The sequence below is a fragment of the Brassica napus genome, chromosome C3 (genome assembly GCF_020379485.1).
Source record: "Brassica napus cultivar Da-Ae chromosome C3, Da-Ae, whole genome shotgun sequence".
Classification (NCBI taxonomy): domain Eukaryota; kingdom Viridiplantae; phylum Streptophyta; class Magnoliopsida; order Brassicales; family Brassicaceae; genus Brassica; species Brassica napus.
In genome coordinates, this window is record NC_063446.1 from 14337475 (window position 1) to 14364879 (window position 27405).

A 27405-nucleotide genomic window follows, 5' to 3' on the forward strand; every position below is an offset into this window, starting at 1 on the left:
AATTTGCTTACGTGTCATCTTTAATAAGTAATTAGTTTAATTAATATTATTATTTAAAATTTTATTTTATTATATATATATTATTATATTTAAGATAAATAATAAACATTAAACTATTCTACTGATATATAACTATTATTTTTAAAATATATTTTAATATACAATTATCATGATATTTATGACATTTAATTAATCAATAGATATTAACAATATCTACTGATATATCATAATTACATTAATCTTATTTATTTTTTTGGAACAGGTTTTTCTTATATTTATTTTATGATTTGAATGACTAATATTATATCCAGTTTCTCTGATTCTTATTAGAAATATTGATCCAAATATAAATTATTATAATTTTTTTATATAAGTATACAATATTTTTTAATTAATCGATTTTTTTGGTTTATTCGGTTGATCGGCTAATATATACTAAACCATATCCATATAGTACGATTTTTAAAAATAACATCCATTCAGTTTATTCGGTACTACAAAATCTAAACTATCTTCTCAATTTTGGTTCGGTTCAGTTTTACCGGATTGAACACCCCTGGGCTATTATTATTTTGTTAATTTTTTTATGGGTTGTGATTGCTTATAATCATTTCATTGTCACTGGATTTCTTTTCAGTCCAAATACAATAAATCCAATTTTTTATTTGATTATTACTATAGAAAATATTTTGATCCAAAATCTACATGCATAAATAAAACTATGAAACAATATAACATAATTTAGTATATTGATTAGCAATATGAATATTGAAGTATTATTACATAATATTAATTTAAATTTGTATCTAATTCAATAATTTTTAAAATAAAATAAATATTAGAATTAAAAATTGTTATATATATATTTAAATATTAGTCCGCACAAGGTGAAGGACATCAACTAGTTAATAAGTTAGGTATGAAGTAAGAAACTTATAATCACGGGAAAACAAATCGTTTCATTAAAACAATCTACAATAGGATATAACCATAAGAACATTATTAATTTTCGGTTAGGTAAACATAAAAAAGAATCCTAGAAATATATTAGTAACTTAGTTATTAAATTTACTTTAAAATGAATAAAGCTCATGGAAACTATGAAATGGAAGAAAAGTTACCACTTCGCCATGATTGCATCTTTGTTACTTCAATAATATGAACTAAATGGAAGCAAACTTAAATCCAATTGCTAAAACGATGCCATATACTCTTTAAACGCTTCACCAAGAAAGAAATATCAGAAATTCGTAATACATGACGAACCGAATTTTCTTAATTTGAGAAAAGAAAGATATTATTGGCAACGAACTTAACTAGCGCCTTTTGGTTCAGAGTCTCAGGTATGGTTTTTGAACCCCCTTCCTCTTGTAAGCTTAAGAGACTATAATGACTTGGACATGGAGGAGAGTGGTAGAGATTCAAAAGAAAGAACTTGTGACAACTGGAGCCATACCTCTCCAAGTAAACCGACCAGGTAACTTTGACTATATTATGATTTTTAAATTTTAACATATATTGTATCATTTAATCGCCTTATTTGATGTCTTCTCAATGGCCTTTGTGAAGATCCAGTGAGCTGGCTTCCTGTGCAGAGCTCGGATCGTCAGTGTGCTGCAGAAAAATGGATGGTCTATCTTTCTTGCACCATTTGCAGCAGTTGGACAAATCACAGACTTTGCCCTGGTTCAACAAATGTGTGACACCAAACATGTGTTATCAGATTCTGATAAGTCAGCTATAACAATATCCACCTTTGACTAACAGATCCAGCTTAGCACAAGGTAACATGTTGAGCTAGCTGGTGAAGATGGTGAAGACAGTGCTACGTTTGTCGTGTTTGACACAAAGATGACGTAACTCACCAAGATAGAAGCAGCCTCACTGGTTCTTGAGGAGGGTTCGCTTCCACTAACACACTCCATTTATCTGACGTTTCTGTCGCTATTGTCGTTAACAAACAAAGTCTCGAATGACACCTCACCTTCACGGTGTCTGCAATTAGTGAAGACGTGGCTATGAAGACTCATTCAAGGGTAAGCTAAGCTTTTTTCAAATAACATCCTTAACGATTGATCTGAAATAACCCATATACTAATTAGTTTCAGTTTGAAGCATCAACACAGTCCTACAAGCGGCAAGCCAGATTGACAACGATTCACCTACTTATGGCATCCAACCATAAGTGAATCTTGGAAGTGTATCAAGCCATCGTTCTCACCAAGTTTTCTTCTCATGCATTACAAACTCTATCCAATAAGTATTTCCCTTTGTTTCAGTTTCTCATGTTTGGTTTATAAAAATTTCTGCAACCAAGTTCATACTGAGAAAAAAAGAAGTTCATACTGTGAGCGTGTTATTTTCATTTTAATTAAGGGAAGCTAGACAGCTATTTACATATTTACAAAAAAAAATTCTGGTATCTCTATACTTTATACACCTTACATAGATTTTATACAACAGGAAAAAAAAAACAAAATTCTCAAAACCTCACCAAGTCGTATTCTTAAAAAAAAGGGCGACTCTATTTTAAACAAGTTCGTGACTTGAGCAAGAAACATACACGCCAAAGTATTTACTATTTAGCACCACTTTTTAATGGGGACTCTATATAAGTCGATTTAAAAGCTACGTCTAAGTTTATTTAATAAAACCAAATGTCAACAACGGATTGGTCGCAGCAGAGCCAATTAAGCAATTTGCAGCGTCAAACCACTCTGTAGGCCGAATAACCAATGGATTTTATTGTGGCCCATTTTAGTAGTCGGGTGTACTGAGATGGCACATGCTTCAACTCAACCAAATCCTTAAACCACCATCACCTTACAATTTTTTTTAAAAAATAGCCGCATTAATTTATCTTAACTGATGTTTTAAGATTTTATTTTGTTTGAATGCAAATGATGTTTTCAAATTTATGTCCAAACTTCAATGTTGTTTACAAAGTATATTAAGAATACACCTACACCTCCCAACTTATGCCCCCACAACATTCATAACCCCGCGCTTGCGCGGAGCCTCGCCCCTAGTATATATAAAAAATATTGAGGCATAACTTGATATCCAACTAATTTATAAATCTATAATAGCTCCCGACCCAATATCATTCATTTGCATACCATATATATGATCTTTCGACTAGTTGTAGATCGCAGAAAAAGTTCATTTAAAATTTTGAGTGATATGAAATAAGACTAGTCACGCGGGAACGAATAATAAACTGTGACCACGGTTCATTGCAAATCTCAGGTCGTAGATCGCGACAAACGAACATGGTCAATACCGACTACTCAACTGAAAATCGAAATCACAATAGCTATCAAAATATCTAGCTATATATTTATTTTGTTTGGTTGACATGGTTGATCAATCTATCTATACAGATTCTCTTTCATATTCTGTCTCGAGAAACCAGTATGGATAGTATATATATACTAAAAATACATGTATACAAACGTATAAATATATACAACATACATGCATGAATAGTTAAACATGTATTTCTAGAAGATGCAAGTTGTCGCTGCCAGATGCAGAATCACGCCGGAACGTAGATGGGAGAACACTCTTCACCAAATGATAACTCTGCTTCCACCAGCTTTTACTCGTTCTCTGACTCTCCTCGGCTAGCAAGCTACTCTCTACTGGATCTGGAACGAGCGAAACAACCGACTACATGCAAACCAATTTCGATCAATAGAATCACTCTTTTCCATCATTGATCACCGGATTAGAAATAAGATTCAGAGTTTCAGAGAGGCTAACCCTAGAAGAGCATCAGAGATGCAGCAGTGAATGGAGATCATCGCCAATCAGAAGTTCTCTCTGCGACTCTCTGTTTCCTTCGCAAAACACATTCAACTCTCTCTCTTTCAATGGGCTAATTTCTTCATGGGCTTGGTCACAAATCACTTGGGTTTTGGGTTATGAAGATATGAGGTTTAATGGGCGAGAGCTCTGACACTATTGCCCGACTTTTGTAAATATTTGTTTTTCTTTTGCAATTTATATTGTGAAAACCAGTTAAAAAAAAAAAAAAAAAAAAAAAGCAAGTTGTTTCTTTTAATAATGCAATTTAATGCAAATAGCATGTATTATAAAAACTTACACTTGCCAAAAGTAAATGTTAAAAAGCGAGTCATTACAAAAGTACAGTCTACTTGGCAATATTATATCCATCCCACTTGTCCCTTTTTCTTCTGACAAAGCAGCCATGAGAGCTCACCCTGATGACATGGCTTCATCATAGTCACTCCTTTGATTTTTGGATTCGCCTACTTGTCATTATAAAAAGTATACAATTACATTATTGTTGGTTGTATAATTTATATTATTTTTGGGCAATTTCATTGCATCCGGCCGGTTTATTTTCCATTGTAATCCATGTGCGAGCCCAAGAAATTTTACCCCTCTTGCATTATTATATAAGGATATATACATTAATATTAGTAATAATTGGAATTCGAATAGTGAAATATTATTAAGATTCTTTTCATGAATCGTTATTCTCTGTCAAATTGGAGATAAATAAAATTTAAATGGAGACAAATGAAGAGGTCCTCGAGTCTCGAACAAAGACCCATTCTCTTCCGTTTTGTAATAAATACATTTTAAGATCATACTGGTTATTAAAATACTGAGATAATTACAAGTTTTAACCCTACATTACACTACATAATCTTTCTTTCTCTTTCTATTTAAATTTATTGATGGAAGAGGGAACTGGTTTTCCTCAAGGGCGGCCAAACGGAAAATACGGCGGAGGAGGTGAGCGAGTGCCGTCAAGGTTGAAGTCGGAGCTGAGATTCTCTGGCGGGGGTAGTAGTGGTCATCAAGAACATAACTCGGAGGTGGAAGCGCCTTTGGCCGCTATAAACTGTGTTGCATCGACGAGTATGAGTTTTGGAAATGATCATAACAATTGGGATAACTCGTCTTCTCAAATCAGTTTCACCATTGATGAACCCGGAAAACGGTCCAAGACCACCGACTTTTTCACCTTAGAAACTCAGGTAAATTTGTTGTTGTTCATTATATGTATTTATGCTGTATAAAAAGTTGAATATATTAACTTTCTATGCAATACAAGTTTCATAATTCTTGGAATCTCTTAGGTAAGGGGGTAATGCATATGCACAAAGTTGAGATGTTTTGTACTTTTATCTAAGTTTGGGGAGCGTTTAGGATTTGATATATGTATGATTTACAAGTTGTATCTTAAGAAATGATATTATACTGTGGTCCGTGGTTTTGGTGTAAGATATATATGCTGAGTGGTTTTGTGTACGTAATATATGAATAGCTAGGAGAAGGTTTAAGATTGATTTATGTATATTTTCCACAAGTTAGACATTTGCTAACAGTTGTTTATTGTGTAAAGTTTTAACATGTGTTTGGTTTGGACTATTAACTGGTTATATTCCTTTTCGGTATGATATGGTTTTGATTCTTTAGTTTAGCATGCCACAAACGTCAATGGAGATGAGTATGATAAACATCCCAGAGGATTCGGTGCCTTGGAAGGTTAGGGCCAAGCGTGGCTGTGCTACTCACCCGCGCAGCATCGCTGAAAGGGTTAGTTGTATTCTATTGTTTTAATATTATTACAAAATACATAACTAAGCACATAATCATACATGAGAATTATATTTGAAATCCAAAGAAAACAAGAGTATAATCAAGTTTTATGTGTAGGAGAGAAGAACGAGAATAAGTGGGAAGCTGAAGAAGCTACAAGAACTTGTGCCCAATATGGAAAAGGTGAGGAATATTACTTATATAATTGTCAAGTAATTTAAATGTAATTAAGAAGATTATATAGGGCAAAATGAAGTTGATTTCTTTTTGCAGCAAACGAGCTATGCAGACATGTTGGATTTGGCTGTTGAGCATATCAAAGGTCTTCAACACCATATAGAGGTGCGTCCTTATATATGCATACGGCATTTTCTCAAACTGAAGTAAATATGATCATATTGTCTATATTATAAGTATTGAAAAAAGGCTACTTTTAACCAATTCATAACCAAATTATGGTATTCGTAAAAGCATTTTTGGTAATATAGCAGCCATTGCACAATTGATCAAACCATGAACCAATCTTTACTCAGGGGCGTATTATCTTTTTCTATACTCCAGAACTTACATGACAACTGTAAATTTTAAAGTTAGTTTATATTTTGATATATATCCTGGTGAACATAAAAACAAAATCATTTGATCATATGATTTTTTCCATGTATGTGTGATATTGTCCTGATCTCTTAATAGTTTGTTTTGCATGGATCTCTTAATAACAAATAAATTTCTACATTTATATTGTTTTAACGTAAATTATCTGTTGTAAAAAAAACGTAAATTATCTAATACATATTTTCTTCTAAAGAGTTTTCATCACAAAATAGTTTTATAATGGACTCCTCTGAAAGAATAATTATACATAATCGATCTACGTACGTATACATACAAATAGATGTGTGTATGATACAAATATATATAGCATGTGCATGTTAGAGGCTAACCTTAGATTCTGAGATTCCATATAAACTGGAGTTAAAATTCTATCCATATAAAGCCATACAAACGGAAATGAGATTTCAAAACATAGATAGGCTTGTACGATATTTCACATGTGAAAATATTTGCTCAATGTGTTTTTCGTTGATTGTTTGTCATGGCAGTCACTGGAAAAGGGGATGGAGAGATGCACTTGCGGGGCATGCAAGAAGCAATGATGAATTATATGATATGTTGCCAAACATGATCCAAGATGGTATAGAAGAAAAAGAGACTAAGTGAATCAATTCAAAGACAGAAAGAACAAAAAAAAAGATTTTAATTATATTTGTGATTTTTGGTGGTAAAGAAAGGGATGGTGATCAATTCATGAAGTCTGGCTTTAACACATTCTCGCAGTCTTCACCACAATGATCACTTATATTAACTTAAACTAATTCGATCAATCAATAAGAAAATGTGTACACGATCTCAAATTTACCAATAAAATGTAGTTAATTTAAGTTAGAACAAAACCTACTATTTGATAATTGTCGTGTGTGTATAGTTTAGTCGATCCTACGTTTCTGCAAATGAATTTATTTTTTAAACTCAAACATACTCATTATAGATTCATAATTAAGTTGTAGTTACTACTTAAGTGTTAATCTCTCTCAACTCTCAGCAATTTATCGCCAGACAGGAATACAAATGTCTAACAAAGTTCTTATAAATGAAGAAAATGGAGGCAACTACAAAAAAAAAAAACTGGTTAGCCTGCCGAACTATAAACGGGAAGGAAGGTTGATGAAATCTTCTATGCATAGATAGGATGCTCATAAGACTAGGCCATTGATGTGGGGTTAGTAATAGCCTTGATCAACTCCTCTATGTCACTCTCAAATATCATCCGCAGCAAACTCTATGTCATCCAAACAAGACATAGCTTCTAAGAGCATCTCCAATAGACACTATATAATATGAAGTTTTTTGTTCTCCAAAAATGAACTTCAAAAATTCAAAAATTTGAAGTTTTGAGGAGTGAAACTCTATATTTGAAGTTTCATTACTCAAAACTTCAAATTTGAAGTTTCATATTTTTATTTGTATTTTGGTCCCTACAATTACACATCACCATTATAATTCATAAATATTTTTTTGTTTATTATTTTAATCCTTATAAAAATTATATCTCATAAATATTTTAAGTTTTGTTTACAAAATTTAAGTTTACACATAAAATTAAATAAAACTTTAAAAGAAGATTTAAAATATTTAAAACTAGATTTATATAACAAAAATATACAAAAAAAAACTTAACAAAAAAAAACTTTTAAAAAATTACATGAAGACATAATTATTACACAGATTTAAATATTACAGCAACACTAATAATCAGTTAAGTTTGATCTGAAACCTTCAAAATTTCCAAATATTATCCCATTTTTTTGTGTGATTGAAGATGGTTGTTGTTGTTGTTGTTGTTGATGATGTCTTTTCGTACAATTCTTTCTTGTTCATATTGAATATATTTACGAGTATTAGTATCATCGATAAAAGTTAGTCTTTTAGCAATATTTTATGTTTCTCTTTTACTTTCTTGTTCTGATCTAATATATTTACAAGTATTAATATCATCCGATTTCAATAATTTTTATCTTTAATCTACAAATTAAAAATGAGTAGAGCTATTTTTACTTCAAAATGCAGTAGTATATCATATATGCATTACGAAAATCATTTTATGGAATAATAGGGTATTTTGCTTGAAGTTTAATATTAATTAAGTTATTTTGTTTTAAATTTTATATTTTAATATAATATTTTATTAATTAATATTGTTGTAATATGTTTATATATATGTTAGTTATTTACAAAAAAAATTATGAATTCAAATTAGTTATAACAAATATAAAGACTATATTATAAAATACAAATAGCTTTGAAGTTAAGTTTGAAGTTTTGTTTTTGAAGAAAAACAATTTTAAACTTCAAATATAGAGTTTTGGATATTTCAAAATAGAATTCTTTTTTGGAGATGCTCTAAGGTCGATAATATCCGCCAATAGGGTTTAGCGTCTACCACCTAATATCTCCTCTCAATACCTGAAATCAAATTTTATTTAAATATGAAACACAGAAGAAAAACTGTCGGTGCCATAATATAATAATATACTGTACTAGTGTAGTTAGAGGTGGACGAAAATAAATCCAAACCGAATTGAATCTAATATGAATACCGAATGAGTTTTATTCCATGGCATTTTGGATTTTTGGTTTTACCGAACCAACCGGAATTCAAAAAATGAAGCTATTTCATATCTGCGAAAATTCGAAATCCCGGTTGAATCCGAATTGATCTGACTGGAGACATCCAGGCCTAAGTGTAGACATTAAAATGGCATATATAACAGATAAATCAGGTTTAGTTCATAGTTGTTCACAATTCACGATGCGTGATTTTAGCTAAAATCTACTTTCATGCGTAAAGTAACTGACATTTATTGAGCCTCATAAACAGCCTAATAAAGGCAAAACACATACACACTTTCTCTCTTTCTACTTCTTGATCAAAGTGCTCTCTCTCTCTCTCTCTACTTCTTGAACAAATCAGTACAGAGCAGAAGACATGTCGGACGACGAGGGAGGTGAAGAGTACCTCTTCAAGATCGTCATCATCGGAGACTCCGCCGTCGGCAAGTCCAATCTCCTCACCCGCTACGCTCGCAACGAGTTCAACCCCAACTCAAAAGCCACCATAGGCGTCGAGTTTCAGACTCAGAGCATGGTCATCGACGGCAAGGAGGTCAAAGCTCAGATTTGGGATACCGCCGGTCAAGAACGTTTCCGCGCCGTCACTTCCGCTTATTACCGTGGCGCTGTCGGAGCACTCGTCGTCTACGACATCACTCGCAGCTCCACGTTCGAGAACGTTGGTCGCTGGCTCGATGAACTCAACAGTATGTTCTCATCTCTCTGTCTCTTAGATATTAAACATGATGATGATGACGATGCTCTTAGATATAAGATCTTGATAATGATGGATGAATCTTGATGCAGCTCACTCTGATACAACAGTAGCGAAGATGCTTATTGGGAACAAGTGCGATCTCGAGAGCATTAGAGCAGTGAGTGTTGAGGAAGGTAAAGGCCTTGCGGAGTCTCATGGTTTTTTTTTCATGGAGACGTCAGCGCTTGACTCGACCAATGTGAAGACAGCTTTTGAGATGGTTATTCGTGAGATCTATAGTAACATTAGTAGGAAGCAGCTTAACTCTGATTCTTACAAAGAGGAACTAACTGTGAATCGGGTTAGTTTGGTCAAGAACGAGAACGAAGGGACAAAGACGTTTAGTTGCTGTTCGAGTTAACGTCTCTCTGTAACCTGTTTATGTTGTGTCCTGAGGGTTATAACTTATAGAAAGATCAAAGACATTCTTTTGGTTCTCAATTGAAGTTAAAAGCAAAAGAGAGAAAAGTGTTTTGAGTTTCTTTGTTATAGAGATACAAAAGAAGTGTAAGAAAATTCTAGTTTGGTCAGTATTTAAGTTATGTTCTCATTTCTACATGTAACTCTTGTAAACTTTGTGAGTGTTAAAATCAATTTTGACATTTTCCTATTGATTTTTAGTTTGGTAGTCTGCAAATTGTCCATGCTTCAAATGTTTATGCCTAATTGGGAGGAGGATGTTAGTAACTCGTGACAAACTCGAATTTAACACTGTAGCAAATATATAGTATGTTGTGGTCTTCACATTCAAATTTACAGAACTAAAAATCGTAGTTCTTAAACAAGTAATCGGAAAGATTATGGAGCAATCTCATATCCGCAGGGGCCAAGGGCATGATTAGGATTTGAATATAAGATGATTAAAGTAACAATCATGTTAATACGCGTTTGGTATTTCACAATTGTTTCTTCTATGTCTCTATTTCACATTCTAAGAGTGGAAGAAAATGTGTTATACTTTCTTCATATGTCAATGTTATCATAGTATGAACAGTTAATTTAAACATAGATTGTAGAAACCTTAATAATGATGACTAGGTTGAACATGTTTAACAAAGCCAGCCTCGGATCTTATGGGTTCACACCCACATATTTAGCAAAATAAACATGTTTATGTTTGTTTGTTATTATTATTATTTCAGTTCAAATCACACATAAGATAAACACAAGTACGAAAATGATAAAAACAATGATCATTATTTGTCTCTGTCTCATTGTGACTTCCAATACTTTGCCATTTCAAAGCCATTCTTACTGTAGTGATAATCTTCAATCGTCATATCAATCTCAGCTTGTGTATTCATCACAAACGGACCGTACTGAACCACCGGTTCACCTATCGGTTCTCCAGCAATTAATACAAACCGCAACTTCTTGGAAGATGACTTGTTCCACACGCTAACACCGTCATTTCCTTGTCCAAACACCACAACGTTGTGCGCTGAAACAGGAGAGGAGTTTGATGAGCCGAAAACAGCTCCGCCTTCTCCGCTTTCTAGAACGTAAGCAAACGCGTTCCAAGATTCCGGAACGTTCTGGTGGAACTGAGCTCCTGGATGGAGAATGAAGTCGAGGAACATTGTTGGTGTTCTTGTGTAAACAGGAGATTGAATACCCATTGATTCTCCTGCTATGACTTTGACTTCGACACCGTTTTGTTCTGCCTTTGGTATGTCTGAACTCGACAGTTCTTGATAATTTGGCTCTATCCTGTCGGAGTTAAAAGTTTAAAAGTCAATTATACGGTTTAGAAACTCTAAAGAACGTCAAATTTGTAAGTGTGTATGTTTGTGTTACATTTTCTCGGAGGAGGAAAGATTGATCCAAAGCTGTAAACCTTTGTTAACTTCTTCTTCAGGCATTTCAGAGTGAATGATTCCTCTTCCTGCAGTCATCCACTACAAAATAAAAGTAAAATAAACCATTTAAAAGGTTTCTAGGGGTTTTTAAATTGTTGAATTATCAAACAATAAACAGTTAATTCTGTTTTTCTTTTACCTGAACATCACCGGCATATATTGTACCCTTATGGCCTTTGAAATCTTGATGAGTAATCCCTCCCTACCACGAAAAAAGAAAAAAATATTAGAAGAAGATACTTAAAGAGAATAAAAATGTTTATTTTATAGAAAATTACAAAAAGAGGATGATGATGTTTCGTTTACCTCTAGTACGTATGTAACAGTTTCAAAACCTGATCAGTGATCAACATAAATTTTCACCCAAAAATGTTAGATATATATTAACATAAAACCATTTTCTAATATATTAATGTAAATGTGTACATATGTATAGGTGATTCTGACCTCTGTGAGGATGATCTGGGAATCCAGCTGGAGGTGAAACTGCCCCAAGAGTAATCAAAGAGTTATTAATAAATGGCTCACATTATTTAATGTATAAACTAAATAAATAAATAAAATGGCTGCTTCCAAGAACATACCGGAGAATTCATCTAGCATCAAGAAAGGATCCAACAGCATCTGCTCACTCCTGAGTTTATACAACAACAGAAACCTCAGAAGATATAAGACTTTGATAATCATTGATATTTCCTGAAGTAGAAAGATTAGAGAACCTGGAAATGCCACGTCTAACGACGGCTCCATCGCCTTCTCTCTGAAGCTTGGCGAAGACTTTCTTGATTACAGATCTTGACACGAAACTTTGGGAAGAAGAAGAAGACATGGATGTGATGTTTCTGATCAACCCGAATGTAACCAAACCTCGAAGCGTATTTGCTTTGTTTATCGCAGCTCTCATGTACTAAAGTAAAAGGACGTGTTTTTAGTAAAATGAATCTTGTTTGTGTGTTTTGGTTTTGTGATTGTGTGTAGCTATTTATAGAGAGAGGATCATGACGGCTTTGAGAGGTTTGTGGGTCCTATTGGGTTTTAAAAAGCTTGCACCGCCGCATTGTTTGGAACCAGAACGTTGATTGCATTTTGTCATGCTGACGCCATTATGACACAAGATTTGAAGCTTATGATTCTGATAAACGTTTTGTGTATTCAACTTTTTTCAGAAAACTCTTGTATCTAAATCTAGTTTCCAATTTGGCTTTTGATTTATTTTTCTTTTGTAGTTTGTGATTATAATCAAATAAAATTAATATTGGATATTACTACTTTGTTCAGTTTTACACTTTTTCCAAATTTGGGTTTCCATAAAAACGATAAATGAAAATGCATGATAATTGTTAGCAAAAAAAAAAGGGAAAATTGCCAAAAGAGAATAAAAAATATTATTGTTGCCTCTTTGGTATAAAATCAACTTTGTCCATTTTATCTTCTTTTTACTCTTACTATTTCTGAAAATTAATGAAATAAATAGTTTTGTGAATCAAAAAAATTATTAAAAATATAAACAATTAATAAAACACTCATATACACAAACTGGTAATTTTTTTTGGTTCAAAAACTTGATAAATAGAGTTTTTAAAATACGTTCTACTAAAAGTAAATTGTCTTTTCTACGAAAAATGGGTTAGTAGAAAACGAATTCTAGAATAAACATGTTCATCTACTGTTTTTAGAACGCCCATTCTACTTTTTATTAAAATTCTAAATAAGTGAAAAATGAATTCTACTAATCGTAAAGATAGTCACTTTCCTTCTTAATACGGATTCTACTTTTTTTAAATATTCTAATGTTTCGTGAAAGCGAAATCTACAATCTACTCTAACATCAACCTGACTTAGAAAGTGCATTCAGAAATTTTATCATTCTTCTAAACTTTTAGAAGGCGTCTTCTACGGATACGGAAACCTGATTTTTTGCAAAAATTAATGAAATTTCAGTTATGTAAATATTCTAAAAATCTTCTAAAAATATTCTAACTTCCTAAAAACGTGTTTGATCGATTTGGCTTGTGAAAAACTAAAAAAAACAAAACTACCATTTCTTCTTCATCAATCTATGATGTCCAAAAAAAGATTTTTTTATTAAACTTTTTATTAAACTTTTTTCTCAAAACTATTTTTTCCTTTTTATTAAACTTTTTTAATAAAAAAATTAAACTTTTTAATTTTAACATTTTTAAAACGTTTGTAAAAAAAATAAAAATAAAAATTTGTAAAACGTTTTAAATAAAAATTAAACTTTGTAAAACGTTTTTAATAGAACTTTAATAAAAATAAGCTTTGTATACTTTATAAAATAAAATAAAATTTAAAAGAAATTTTTTAGTAAAAAAAATTAAATAAACTTTATAAAAGACGTTTTACAAAGTTTGATTTTTATAAAAAGTTTAATATGTTTGTAAACTTTTAGTTTTATTAAACTTTTTAATAAAAATAAATAAAAATTTAAACTAAAACGGTTTTTCCTTTTTATTAAACTTTAAAAATTCATTTAAGCTTTTAAATTGTGTTTAATGTGTTTAATTTGATTAATCAAGAGTTAATTTTGGGATTATGAAAAAAATTATACTAAAGAGACAACTTAAGGATGGTATTATACCAAAGGGACAACAACGCTATTTTTTTGTTCCGTTTTGGCAAATTTCCAAAAAAAAAAAATGCATGAGAATTTATAAAGTAAAAAATCAGATTCTTTTATTGTCAAAAAAAAAAAGATTCTTTTCAGACTTTGGATATCTTTGTAGTTCAGTCTTGATTACAAATTTACATAATCTAGATTCCGTTCAGATGCCGGGAGCTTCTAGGACAGGTGGTCTACGTACCACGTCAATCTCCCAGGCATCTCGGGTTCAACCCGCGCCTCCTGCGGTGAGGCTGATGTGGCCCAGTAATAAAAAGTTGACAAAAAAAAAAAAAGATTCCGTTCAGACCTTTTGATATCTTTGTATTCATCAGTTCAGTCTTGATTACAATTGTACAATTGTAAAAAGTTTTAGGAGTTATAAGTTAGCTAATAGAGTGAAAAGCAATAGACTTTAAGGCTGATGAATAAGACTATGTAGATAAACTTTTTAAAAATATTCTTATAAAATATATGTTTACTTTAGACTTTAGCCAATCCGAACTGAAACTTTCAGATAATCCCCAAATTTAGGTGTTTTAAAGATATGGATTAATAACCTCCAAGACCAGTTCAAAAGTTCATGAACATAGAAGATGCTCTAGACTTTCTGCTGCTGGCAACGTGTAACTTAGGGATATGTCACGTGGTACCTTTGTATACATAGACACATACGTAACATTGACGGCATAAAAAATGGGTATAGGAACCTAGTTATGTCTATCTGTCATTTTAGGAAAAAAAATATTGTGAGGACCTATTCAAAAGATAAATCAATTTGAATGACTCATGCTTACGCCATCAGAGTACTTGCGAAGAGGTTGTCACTTTCGATGTAAATCAGCTATAAATGATTTGGCCATCATCAGAATGGCTGTATGTGTGTGTTTTAAAAATAATCAGATTTTTTTTAGAGTAATTGCGGTTAGGGTCAACATTCCCCCTCGGGCCCTAAATTTTTTGAAAACTTTTATAAGTAAATAGACCCCTAAATTTGTAAAAACACAATTTTACCCTTTCAAACTTTTAAAATCTTTACTAAATGGTTTAGGACGCTCAAACTCTTAGGACCGGCCATGATTGCAGTCCAGTACAAATTGCTTTTATGGTTTATATGTTTTTAATGTCTGTTTTGCCCCTATTATCTCTCTCAATCTCTTTGTTTTCTCCGTCAGAATCATCTCTCATATCTCTCCTCTCAATTTATTTGTTTTCTCTGTCAGAACCATCATTTATCTTTCTCAATCTTTTTGTATTCTCCGTAGGAATTATTTGTTTTCTCTGTAGGAACCCTTTATCGTCTCTGATCACGACCATGATTACGTTTACCACACCGTTTTCCGACTAGGAGATCCCAAAATCTCTGTCACAAACGTCAAGGTCCCGTCGTCTCCGTCGCCAACAGCTCTGTCAGCTTCACATACTCCCAATTCTTCTCTATCAGAAACTCTGGATGCACTGCTTTCTCTCACTACAACAGCATAATCCAGCCGTGCATAAATGATCAGATTTAATAGCTATGAGATCTGAGGGATTTTCTTAATATTTTTTTTTAATAGTTTTGATTTTTATAGATTTTTTTTTGGACTCTGATCTTGCCCTTTGTGTAAAAGTTTAATATAAATATTTATTATTGAGACTTTTTTCTCATATGATTTTATTAACATTTGTATATTTGTTGTAACAAAAATTTAAACCGTTAATCACTAAAATTTTAATGTGAGATTTTTCAATGCAAATTTCAAAATTAAAATACTAAGATCTCAATAATTCTCCACTGAAAATTTTGAATTAACATTAATTATATATTTTATATAGTATATAATTTAATTTAAATGATATTAATATATATATATATATATAATATGAATATCTAATAATGAGACTTCAAATTCATACAATTTATGATCATTTATATTTTGCTTGAACAAAGAAAAATTAACTATTGATCACAAAATTTTCAGTGTGGAACTTTTATCATTTTTAGCAATTTATAGTCGTTTTACAAAATTCAAAATATAATATATAAGAAAATATATTTTTTATTATATGCTTAATGTGATTTTTTATTTTTTTAATAGTATAAAATTAGAAAAAAAGAGGATACAAGAAGTGTTATCAAAATGTGTATTAATCATAATCATTAATTGTCATATATATGTTAATCATATTAGGTAATTTCGTAGTTTTTATTTAAAGAAAGAATTGAAAATATTTTGTTGTATAGTACGAATCAATTTGATAGTTAGTTTAATAAAAAGTATAATATATATTTATATGGAATAATTTATTTTTCTGAAGATTGTAAGAATCATCATAGCGATGATACATAGCGATGAAATATGTTGTAATGCTCCAAAATTAATATATAAGGGATTGTACTCTCTTTGTTTCTAACAAATGACGGTTTAGGAAAATATTTAATTTTACATTTTTTCAAAATAATCATTTATTATTAACATAACCACAATTTGACCAATAATAAAATAGACTATATAATATTATTAGTTATACAATATAAATTGTTAACAAATTTTATATTAAAAATTGAAAACGTCATCTAATTTGAGACAAGAAAAAATATCTATAAAATTGTCACGGGGTTACCTTTCTTAAGTAAAGGTGGAGTATTCACTTTCAGTTCATATTTATCTATTCGAGCTAATCAAAACAAATGTGACATATTATATGCCTAAGCAATACGTGTTCTTACATAAATGCACATTATTGCAAGAGAATGGACATCAAATCAATCATCGACTTACTGAAATTTGGTGAATTATATTCACTTCCTCGCTTCTCATTGCTAGTTGCCTGCCTAAAAATATGAGAAATGTCTTCTGTATGTAATTATTAACTTTATATGATATACAATGGTCCAGTTTTTGGTTAAACTGAGAGTGATCACGAGACTTAATAATATAATTATATATCTTTCGTTGGGAAAACATGTAGTTGACAAACAATAAACATTAGCAAAATAACCACTATCTCATTTGATCGACGTACTCAACATACTATATATTTATTAATAATCCCCTATATATTAATTGAAAAGCATTTGAAAAATTAGAACCTTAATTTTGTATTAATTAAAAAAACCTCAAATCCTAGGTGACACTCTAAATGCCTTATAAATTTCATTTCAAAAAATTCTAGAGCATCTAATATAAAGTATAGTTTAATCTAATGGTGTCACATTATTCCATAATTATATAACGCTAGAGAACATTATATTAACTTAAAATATAGGAAGTGTGTATTTTTTCCTTAAATAAAAGCTACAAAATTACCTAATATGATTTACATATATATGGAAATTAATGATTATGAATAATAAAGATTTGATAACAATTTTTGCATCTTTCTTCATTTTTGTTTAAATTTATATTATTAAAAAAAATTAAACAATCACATTAACCATATAATAAAAAATTAGATTTTTTCTTATATGTTATATTTTGAATTTCTTAAAATGACTTTAAATTACAAAAATGAGGAAACCTTATATGTTATATATATATTTTTTTAAACGACTTTAAAATACAAAAAAAAGGACACCTTATATGTTATATTTTTCTTATATGTTAGAATTTTCTTATATGTTATATTTTGAATTTTTTTAAAACGACTTTAAATTACAAAAATGTAAGTTTTCCTTAAATATACGACTAAAAACATTAAAATGACATGTATCAATTCGATGGTTGATTTGAAAGCTTTCAAAACCATATGGAAGATAAAAGTCAAAATAATTTAACGTGGAAACAATACTGTTCATTTTTTTCAAGAATGTGTTCGATGAAAAAAATAAGGTTTTTATGTCATAATTTGTTTAATGTCCATTAGAGAACATTATATTAACCTAAAATATAAGAAGTGTGTATTCTTTCCTTAAATAAAAGCTACAGAATTACCTAATATGATTTACATATATATGACAATTAATGATTATGAATAATAAAGATTTGATAACAATTTTTACATCCTTCTTCATTTTTGTTTAATTTTATATTATTAAAAAAAATAAACAATCACATTAACCATATAATAAAAAAATTTGATTTTTTCTTATATGTTATATTTTGAATTTTTTTAAATGACTTTAAATTACAAAAATGAGGAAACCTTATATTCCCTCTGTTTTTTAAAGATGGATGTTCTAGAGAAATATTTTGTTTCCAAAAGATGTATTTTTCATGTTTTCAAAGCATATTTTGTCAACTAATAATGAAAAATTGTGTGTTTCAAAAATATTAATTACATTTCTTTTAATCCTATTGGTTTAAAAATATAAGAAATATAAAGTTACAAAAAACTATGCATTAATAACTAAGTTTTAATATGGTTTCTTAATAAGTGTGAAAATCCTAGAACATTCATCTTAAAAAAACAGAGGGAGTATGTTATATTTTTTTTTTAAAACGACTTTAAAATACAAAAATGAGGACACTTATATGTTATATTTTTCTTATATGTTATATTTTTTCTTATATGTTATATTTTAAATTTTTTAAAACGACTTTAAATTACAAAAATGTAAGTTTTCCTTAAGTATACGATTAAAAACATTAAAATGACATGTATCAGTTTGATGGTTGATTTGAAAGCTTTTAAAACCATATGTAAGATAAAAGTCAAAATAATTCAACTGTGAAAACAATACTGTTCACTTTTTCAAGAATGTGTTCGAGGGAAAAAATAAGGTTTTTATGTCATAATTTGTTTAATGTCCACTAGAGAACATTATATTAACCTAAAATATAAGAAGTGTGTATTTTTTCTCTAAATAAAAGCTACAAAATTACCTAATATGATTTACATATATATGACAATTAATGATTATGAATAATAAAAATTTGATAACAATTTTTGCATCCTTCTTCATTTTTTTAATTTTATATTATTAAGAAAATAAACAATCACATTGACCAAATAATTAAAAAACTAGATTTTTTCTTATTTGTTATATTTTGAATTTTTTTAAATGACTTTAAATTACAAAAATGAGAAAACCTTATATGTTATATATTTTTTTAAACGACTTTAAAATACAAAAATGAGGACACCTTATATGTTATATTTTTCTTATATGTTAGATTTTTTCTTATATGTTATATTTTGAATTTTTTAAAACGACTTTAAATTACAAAAATGTAAGTTTTCCTTAAGTATACGACTAAAAACATTAAAATGATATGTATCAATTCGATGGTTGATTTGAAAGTTTTTAAAACCATATGGAAGATAAAAATCAAAATAATTCAACTGTGAAAACAATACTATTCATTTTTTAAAAGAATGTGTTCGATAGAAAAAATAAGGTTTTTATGTCATAATTTATTTAATGTCCAATCCGATCAATCCATTATGTATTAATTATAGTTTTGTTCCATTACTTTTAATAAAAATTGATCCGATCCATCGGAAAGAAATTATATAATAACAACAAAAAATATTTTATATATATAAATAAAATGATCAAATATATAAAAAAAACTATCGATAATATATACAAATAAACTCATTGCGCAGGTCTTATCCTAGTCAAATATTGTAACACAAAATTTGGGGGTCTTCAGAAACAAAAAAAAAAATTAAGACAGAACTATTTACACTTGCAGGCAAAGCCGTGAGAAATCTACATTATCTTAAAAATATATGTTATAATGGGATCATCAAGCATCAACATCTTTCAGAAACTAAAAAGACAACTATGAAATGTTTCTTGTTTAATGGAATGTTCTAAAAGTCAATAATCTAGAAGCTCTATGGGTGGTATTTCCACTATTTTCTGCATTTATGGGATCTTCTTCCCCCACCATCTATTGGAGAAACCCACAAATCCCAAACAAACATACATTTCAGAGATGTGAGACTTGTACATATACCCATTGTTTTGTTTTATTTTTTTGTCAACTCATATACAGTATTTATATAGACATAATATTTCATCAAGTTGACTTTGTGAGGATCCTCTTTTTCAGTGAATAATTGGTGCATTGCGCCAAAAGAACACACTTAACAACACTATATTCTTCGTTTATGGGATGATTGGGATCTTTCTCCCTCCCACCATCTATTGGAGAAACCCACAATCCGAGCGAACATTTAACACATAATCCTTCTATTCATTTGACTTAGAGAGGATCCTTTTTCTGAGTGAATCTAAGTGGCACTACTTTAGGCCAAAAGAACACTAATTAACACAACAGTGAATTTCTCTCACAAAGTTAGTTCAATGCTGGTTTCGTCTATGTTTCTTATTGTTCTTAACCTTTGGAGCTGGTGGTGGCTTTGGACGATACGTAGACTCTCTGGTGGAAGCAGTTCTTATACAAATCCCAAAACTCATCTCTGCAAAAGTTCAACATCATTTCTTTTTTTTTCAGAACTGTAAAATAGTAGTGAAGTTTGATGATGATGAAAGGAACTTGTTGAAGGGTGGTGAACCAAACCTGACTTGAGGGGGCAATGTGAATAATGAAAATCCCCTGACATCTGTGGAAATTTCTAGCCCAATCATAGCTAAACGTGAAAGCCCTAATGCATAGCAATGTCGATTAGCTTTTTGATTCTACTTGGTGTGCTGCTGCCAATATTAACCCGTTTTTTAAACCAGAGATAGCTACGCCAATAATGAATTCAACTTAACATAAAAATTGAGACTGGGAGATCTACAACAAGAAGAATTTGACTTGAAAGCAATACTATGATGTTAGTTTTTCAGAACTAATGCAAAAGAAGTAAAATAAAGAAACAAGAGCTGGGGTCAGACTGACGTGCAAATATTAAGTTCAGCATTGCATATGCCTATGACATATTGATATCTTATCATCATTTCCCAAACTCTTATTATGAAAAAAGAGGAATAAATAACCTGAATATATATGCATTAAGCTTTGTGCTACAAGCATATAACAAAAAAGATGGGTACATAATGGGATCAGACTGACGTGCAAATATGTTGTTCAGCATTGCATATGCATATATGCCTATGACATATTGATATATCTTATCATCACTTCCCATACTCTTATTATCATGAAATAAACGAAGGGATGAACAACATGAATGTGCATTAACTACTAATGTTATCTACAACGGGATCATCAGACTGACGTGCAAATACATTTTAATCTGCAGAGCATTAGCCTTAGAGATTACGTATTGTTGTCATCATATCCCAAAAGTTCACACAAAGCAGTAAACATTCATACACAAGAGATCTCAGTTTCAGTCAAACAACAACAAAAACCAGAACACAAACTCACAACGGTACCTCAGAAGTTCCAAAGATCTCAAAGCAGAGGAGCTAGCAACGAGAACATATGGGTTTCCAGGATCAACCTTCCCTCACAAAGAGTCTCTCTCTCTCCATGGAGACCCAAAACACATCTTTATATGCTATCCCAAGTTGCTTACATTTGGATCCAAGTTTTGAGATAAAGCAACTATACTATACATTTATCTGCAATCACCAATACAATAAGAACTTATATTAACAGTGTTCATAACGTGTATAGAGACAGAGCTATGATAAGAACAAAAAGGACAAACCTTTAATGGGATCAAGCTCTAAAGCAGAGACCTTGACACCAATGGCGGAGTCAAACTGCATTAAGAAGAAGCTGATGGAGGTTGTTGTTCATCGCCGTTACTCTCGCTATAGTGGTCGTTTCTTTCAACTTCTTACTCTTCTTCTTCGAATCTTTTCTCGGATCCCAGTGATGGGTTCCGAATCTTTTAGGGCGGAGGGTTTAACCGCTGTGGTTGACATGTTTTTTCCCAGTGTGAAGACAATGTTTGAAGAGAAGCGGCGTTACAAAGAGACACAAGTCTAGGTTTAGCGATGTCTTGTTTTTTTTCTGAACCGGTTGCTTTATGGTTAATTTTAAAACCAATTTATTAAACCGTTCAAATCAGATAACCGGCAACAAACCAAATTAGTTAAATTTACTTGACGGAACCAGTTTTATTTACAAACTTATTCTGTTACACACACAATGAATGTGAAGAGAGTTAGTTAAGCTACTGATGGAGATGGAATCATTCCTCCTATCTTCCTCGCATAAACAAAGACACCACCAGCATCAATAACCGGTTGGGCATCACCGATGGCATTCAGTTTATACTTCCAGTAAACCACCACTATCTCTCAGCTCAATCTCACCGTGTCTCCTGTCTTATATTCATCACAGACTTAACCTTTGACTGGAGTGGAAACACCTCTCCTGTAGCCATCGAGTTACTGAACTAAATCTTAAGTCTGGGAAACAGCGGCTTTAGCTGTGGTTGCTCCTAGCATACAGGACGTGTTCACGTGACAATCCGCAACCGCAACCAAAGTTTTCATCGGGTATTAGATCGAGTATTTTGATATGATCTCTCCTGGATCAACCAACCGGGGTTTTTGGGAGTTTGGTAGATATGAGAGAGGGTTACAGCCTATCTCCTCAGGTTCTTTCTGGTTGGACGGGAATATGCAGGCTTTGTCTGCTGGAATGATCTGGTTGGTGTCCATGTTGTCTTTCAGGATGTAGCAGAAACCGTTGCAGGTGGATTTAGATAGGGTTTCCAGAGGGGGATTCTTTGAAGGTGGCAGTGGCGCACAGGATGATGAAGGATAAGCCATGCGAAGAGAGGGAAATAGAAGAGGAGATGAAGTGGAAGCTTTGATTTTGGGGGAAGGGTGAAAAAGGTTTGCTTGATGAAGAAGGTGGGGCAACGTACGAAGAGAACACACTATTGTTGTATATTTTGGCTCTGTGATCGAACTTGTCTGTCTAAGTGAGTAACAGAGATATGACAAATGTTCTAACCCCTTGTATATACGGATATGCCCCTTGGGGAATTCTAAACGTAGCGTTTTGGAGACACAAGGGTAGGTCGAGGTGACTAACCGATAGTCATAATATATACTTGCTTGCTATGGGGTAGCGACAACAGTAATTTGTTAGCATCCAAATAAAGTAGAGAACATATAAAGTGAAATAGAAGACTAAACCGAAAAGCATAACATATATCCATAAAAGCATAGACTAGGTTCACAAATTCTTGAAACATACATGTTCTTATTGTTCTTTTTTTATTGGAAACAAAAGCAGAAAATTACTTACCCTTGAAGATCAACTCTCATCGACATATGCATTTACCCCTGCATAACAAAATAGAGAAAGAGCCTCAGAGAAAGAACAGAGAGTAACCAAACAATATTCCATTGGATCTTAATGGAAGTTAACAGGAAAAAGACTAACTAAAGACAGGATGATTGCATCTAGAAGAGAGGGACAAAACTTGAAACAACTAATAAGTGATGTCCAAAGTCTAGAACCAGAGTCAATATCATCCTCACACAAATTCAACTAACTTGGCTCCTAACCAGAATCTTTGTATCATCTCATGCTTCCAAAAAAAAAAAAAAAAGAACTACACTTTATTATCATCTCAACAATAAAAAGGAGGAAAGAACCATACTTTAGACCATGATTAACCCCAGTCTTAGTTTAAATAAACGTTTCTTAAATAAGATATATATATAAAAGACGAAAAGTGTAAAAAAAAAAAAAAAAAAAAAAAATGTCAAATCATAAGTTAAGAACCGCGGCTAAGATACGGAGAGACCGGGGTTAATCATGCGCTTATATCATCTCAAGCTTCCAAAACCATTCTACAACTCAAAATCCCGTACCAAAGAAAACTAACAATCCCATCTCATAAGACCATTTTCACCACACAGAACATGATCAAGAGTGTGGTCGTATCATCCATCATACCTGAGTTGGAGAAATCAAATCAAGCAGCAGCAGCAGAAGGAATCATCCCAGCTTTCCTAGCATAAGCAAAGATCCCACCAGCGTCAATCACGGGCCCAGCGTCACCAATGGGCTTCAGCTTATACTCTTTCCCGGTCGTATGATTAATCAAAACACTATCCCCTTCCCTCAGCTCCACCGTCGCCACATCCCCCGTCTTACACTCATCGCAAACCCTAACCTCCGAATCCAGCGGATAAACCTCCCCCGTCGCCACCGAGTTCCTGAAAAATATCCTCGCGTACGACTGCGCCACCACCGCCTTCGCCCCCGCCGCTCCCAGACACACCGGCGCGTGCTCCCGAGACGACCCGCACCCGAAATTCTCCCCGCCGATGATGATCGAGTACTTCGTCTTCATCTCCCCTGGCTGCACGAATCGGTCCTTGTACGAGGCCGGGAGCCCGATCAGCGCGTAGGAGCCGAGCTTCTCGTACTCGTCGGGGTTCGACGGGACGAGGGTGAGGAACTCCGCCGGGATGATCTGGTCCGTGTCGATGTTGTCGCCGACGACGTAGCAGAGGCCGTGGAAGGTCTTTCTCTCCTGCGGCTCGGCGGCGGAGCGTGCGATGAAGGAGGAGGAGCGAGTCGAGAGGGGTTTGAGATTGAAGGAGGAATTGAATCTGAGAAAGGGGGATCGGAAGGGAGGAGAGGTGTTGGGAGAAGCTAGGGTTTGGGAGAATGTAGGGTTTAGGGATTGCAGAGAAGAAGCCGCCATGGTTTGGTGTGGAGGAAAGACGAGACGAGACGAGAGCTCAAAATGTTCAATAATGAGAAACGACTACAAGTGGAGGAGTTCTCTTTATTTATCGATATGCCCCCGCTCGATCTAATACTACCCCCACATGATTTAAAAGCTGAACCGGATCAACAACTAAACCGGATTACGGTTCAATATGAATATATGGTTCACTCGAGTTTAATCTAATTCAAAAAATTTATTTGTGTATTAATTTTAATTTATAAATTTAAAATAATTAAAACAAATATGATATCTATCTACCCAAACTATTATTTGTGATGTGAAGTTATTTTTCGCATTCGAACTCTTACATTAAAAGTTAAAGTGACTAATTTTGTTTATACTTTAATGAATAATTTATAAATTAGCAAAAATAAAAATGATTTTTTTTAATATTAGATAAGTGACTAAAATTATCCAAAATCACAAATATTTACTTTAGAATTAAAGGACAATTCCTATATATATTTTGTTGTTATCTGAAAATATAATAAAAATGTTAAAAATTAAGAAAAAACAGAAAACACATAACTAAATATTAATCGAGTAAAATTTTTTATTCTTAATTTTAATATAATTGGAAATAAAATATTTAGTGACTGATAAGATTTATTTACTAATAATCAATATAGTGTACAAAGAAATTTTCAAAAATTTATAATACATAAAAAAATTTCAAATGAAAAAATCAAATAATTATTTATCATTATAGTTATTTAATTTTTTATTATTATTATTTTTAATTAGAAATAGATGTATTAATAAGTAATTACAAAGTGTTTATGTCGGTTTAATTTCAAAAGGTAGATAACCATGTCTAAGACGCTAATTCCTACTCTATGTAGTTTGTAATCATTTCGATGGTTTTTTTTTTTTTTTGAACACAATCATTTGATTTCGATGGTTAACATTTTTTTTTCACCCTTTTGTTTAGGCAGTTAGTGGGGTCACTTTTTTGAGCTATGGAATATAAATGGACACATCTCAGAAAGAGAGAGTGAAAATTTGCAAGAGAAGATCATCCGAATCTGATAAGGATAGATTTAAGCCTAGATTTAACACAAAAAGAAAGGTGGAAACTCACTTGTGCGATGCAGCCTGCTAAAAGTGGCATAAGGCATATGGTTTTCATACGAAATACTCCTTGGTCTCATCGCTTGCAATACACAATCGGTTATCAACGGAGATCCGTGTACTCAATTGGAGCACGGAAACAGTGTAAGAGGAGGTTATTGGTAGATGGAATGTTTATTTGTAAATTTTTGTTTATTGTTATCATACATATCGCCAGTGTTATTGTCGTTAATGGCTTAGACATGAATCTAGCTTTGAATATAGTTAGACGAAATCTTCTTGAGAACATGCACAAGATATGAATAAATTGTAGCTATGTTGGGCAACGAAATCCATCGGGAAGTGTTCCTCCACAGGCGTTGATGGCCAAGTTAAGGTGAATGGGAGTGTTGGTGGTGATGCCGAGAATGCTGAGCTTAAGCGCGGTACAGAAGCAAAGTGCAATATCAAGATCGATTAGACCTAAGAGAATAGAGCAACAAGGTCTCATAGCTGGTGCGCCAAGATTCAAGTTGATGAGGTTGAGAATATTTGCGCATGTTGAAAGTTTGAGTTGGTCTCTTGGACAAGTATTTTCTGCCACAACCAGGGGAATGAGGTTGAGGAAGAGAAGATTGATTACAAGGAATATAGCAAGTATGGTTGAGGTTTTTGCAGCCATATATATATAGCTGATCACGATTTTATATTTTGATCTTTCTATATGATATATGTTTGTTACTTTCAGCTATGGAGCAATATAGATGTGAAGGAAGGTTTATTTATAGCTTGTTTGATTATTGGAGATCGCTGGCCTAGTGTCTAACTAGGGCTAATGAATATATAGTTGGAGAAAGTTTAGTACTATTACAATTAGGTACGCAGGATTGTGTATTTTTAGATACTAGTTTGGCTCTGCCGATTACTTTAATACTAGGAAGCCTATGTATATGAAAGGCCCTAACCTAGAAAATGAAATATTACCTATACATAATCAATATAAGTATTAGTGTACATATGTATATATATAATAATCGTTCCAGAATACCCTTAGAATGCATGCAGGGCAATTTGAGAAATCAAATCTAATTAGGTTGGTCTGTTATTTTCGACATGGTTTCCTTGTTTGGTTCGGGACAAGAGTCTACTTCAAAATAGCAATGTTTGTTTTCTTTCTTTTTAATACCTGCATTGATAGCAAAGACTCGTACTCAATTAAATTGGTTTTCATAGTAAAGACTAGTATGCTTTTATATAATCTTATTACCACGTATAGGTTCATCTTCGGATTTTGACCTAACAATTTGGCACTCTATTGTTGACATGAAGAAATAAATGACAATGAGTATTGTCATGAAGATCCACAGGAACCCATCCACGGCTTATCATTCTCAGCAAATCATTTCCATGTCAATCCATCCACGCAACTTATCCATTCGACCATTGAAGACAATGATTTTGAAAGTTGTTATTTCTCTCTTTACTCAAGAAACATGCATGCTGTTTTATTTATTATTTTTTTTTGTCCAAATCTAGATTAGTTTAAATATTTGTTGTAACAAAAAATTATCTGTCAAGAAAATCATTTTCTTTTTCTCTTTCTTAAATATCTAAATCTCCATCATTGAGCAATGGCAAGCCGGAGATGGTAAATATTAAGAAAAAGTAGTAAAGAATAAAAATAAAAATAAACTTAAAATTATTAAAACTATGTCATTTTAATTATTTAATTTAGTTACAATTAAAAAAAATATTATGTAACTATCAAAGTTTTTTATTAAACAAAAATATTGTAGAGATAAAATTTG

The 27405-nt window shown here is 31.9% G+C and overlaps 6 protein-coding genes, 1 long non-coding RNA gene, 2 other non-coding genes and 1 pseudogene across 9 annotated transcripts; 2 read left to right on the plus strand and 8 right to left on the minus strand.

Moving 5' to 3' along the window:
- Window positions 1–3359: 3359 nt before the first annotated feature.
- On the minus strand, window positions 3360–3887 carry LOC125584314. Its single transcript, XR_007321286.1, has 2 exons — window positions 3766–3887; window positions 3360–3672 (listed from the first exon to the last, which is right to left on the minus strand). It is a non-coding gene; the product is annotated as an uncharacterized LOC125584314 (long non-coding RNA).
- A 661-nt stretch (window positions 3888–4548) lies between these two features.
- On the plus strand, window positions 4549–6985 carry LOC106385831 (transcription factor bHLH129). The gene is made up of 5 exons (XM_013825733.3): window positions 4549–5012; window positions 5455–5574; window positions 5695–5760; window positions 5851–5919; window positions 6681–6985. The coding sequence occupies exons 1-5, from the start codon at window positions 4710–4712 to the stop codon at window positions 6732–6734; spliced, it is 612 nt and encodes a 203-aa protein (XP_013681187.1). The 5' UTR covers window positions 4549–4709; the 3' UTR covers window positions 6735–6985.
- Window positions 6986–8968: 1983 nt separating this feature from the next.
- Window positions 8969–10115, plus strand: LOC106385481 (ras-related protein RABA5c). Its single transcript, XM_013825394.3, has 2 exons — window positions 8969–9455; window positions 9556–10115. The coding sequence occupies exons 1-2, from the start codon at window positions 9125–9127 to the stop codon at window positions 9864–9866; spliced, it is 642 nt and encodes a 213-aa protein (XP_013680848.1). The 5' UTR covers window positions 8969–9124; the 3' UTR covers window positions 9867–10115.
- A 482-nt stretch (window positions 10116–10597) lies between these two features.
- LOC106388302 (pirin-like protein 2) lies at window positions 10598–12347 on the minus strand. Its single transcript, XM_013828340.3, has 7 exons — window positions 12084–12347; window positions 11949–11998; window positions 11812–11850; window positions 11671–11699; window positions 11504–11566; window positions 11303–11403; window positions 10598–11215 (listed from the first exon to the last, which is right to left on the minus strand). The coding sequence occupies exons 1-7, from the start codon at window positions 12266–12268 to the stop codon at window positions 10717–10719; spliced, it is 966 nt and encodes a 321-aa protein (XP_013683794.1). The 5' UTR covers window positions 12269–12347; the 3' UTR covers window positions 10598–10716.
- Window positions 12348–19951: 7604 nt separating this feature from the next.
- LOC106388301 (3-isopropylmalate dehydratase small subunit 2) lies at window positions 19952–23758 on the minus strand. Its single transcript, XM_048749403.1, is given in 11 exon segments — window positions 19952–20344; window positions 20446–21458; window positions 21548–22125; window positions 22127–22157; window positions 22160–22192; window positions 22195–22253; window positions 22255–22299; window positions 22301–22352; window positions 22355–22566; window positions 22568–22773; window positions 23711–23758. Coding segments are annotated over 9 exon segments (798 nt in total). The 3' UTR covers window positions 19952–20344; window positions 20446–21458; window positions 21548–22013.
- On the minus strand, window positions 20753–20836 carry LOC125584913. The gene has a single exon (XR_007321816.1). It is a non-coding gene; the product is annotated as a small nucleolar RNA Z122 (small nucleolar RNA).
- On the minus strand, window positions 20927–21020 carry LOC125584912 (annotated as a pseudogene).
- LOC125584914 lies at window positions 21090–21178 on the minus strand. The gene has a single exon (XR_007321817.1). It is a non-coding gene; the product is annotated as a small nucleolar RNA Z122 (small nucleolar RNA).
- Window positions 22990–24620, minus strand: LOC106384003 (3-isopropylmalate dehydratase small subunit 1). The gene is made up of 2 exons (XM_022699144.2): window positions 23764–24620; window positions 22990–23144 (listed from the first exon to the last, which is right to left on the minus strand). Exon 1 carries the CDS (start codon window positions 24518–24520, stop codon window positions 23783–23785), a length of 738 nt encoding a protein of 245 aa, XP_022554865.2. The 5' UTR covers window positions 24521–24620; the 3' UTR covers window positions 22990–23144; window positions 23764–23782.
- Window positions 24621–25209: 589 nt separating this feature from the next.
- Window positions 25210–26336, minus strand: LOC125584316 (putative lipid-binding protein AIR1B). Its single transcript, XM_048752635.1, has one exon. The coding sequence runs from the start codon at window positions 26277–26279 to the stop codon at window positions 25932–25934; it is 348 nt and encodes a 115-aa protein (XP_048608592.1). The 5' UTR covers window positions 26280–26336; the 3' UTR covers window positions 25210–25931.
- Between the last annotated feature and the right edge of the window lie 1069 nt (window positions 26337–27405).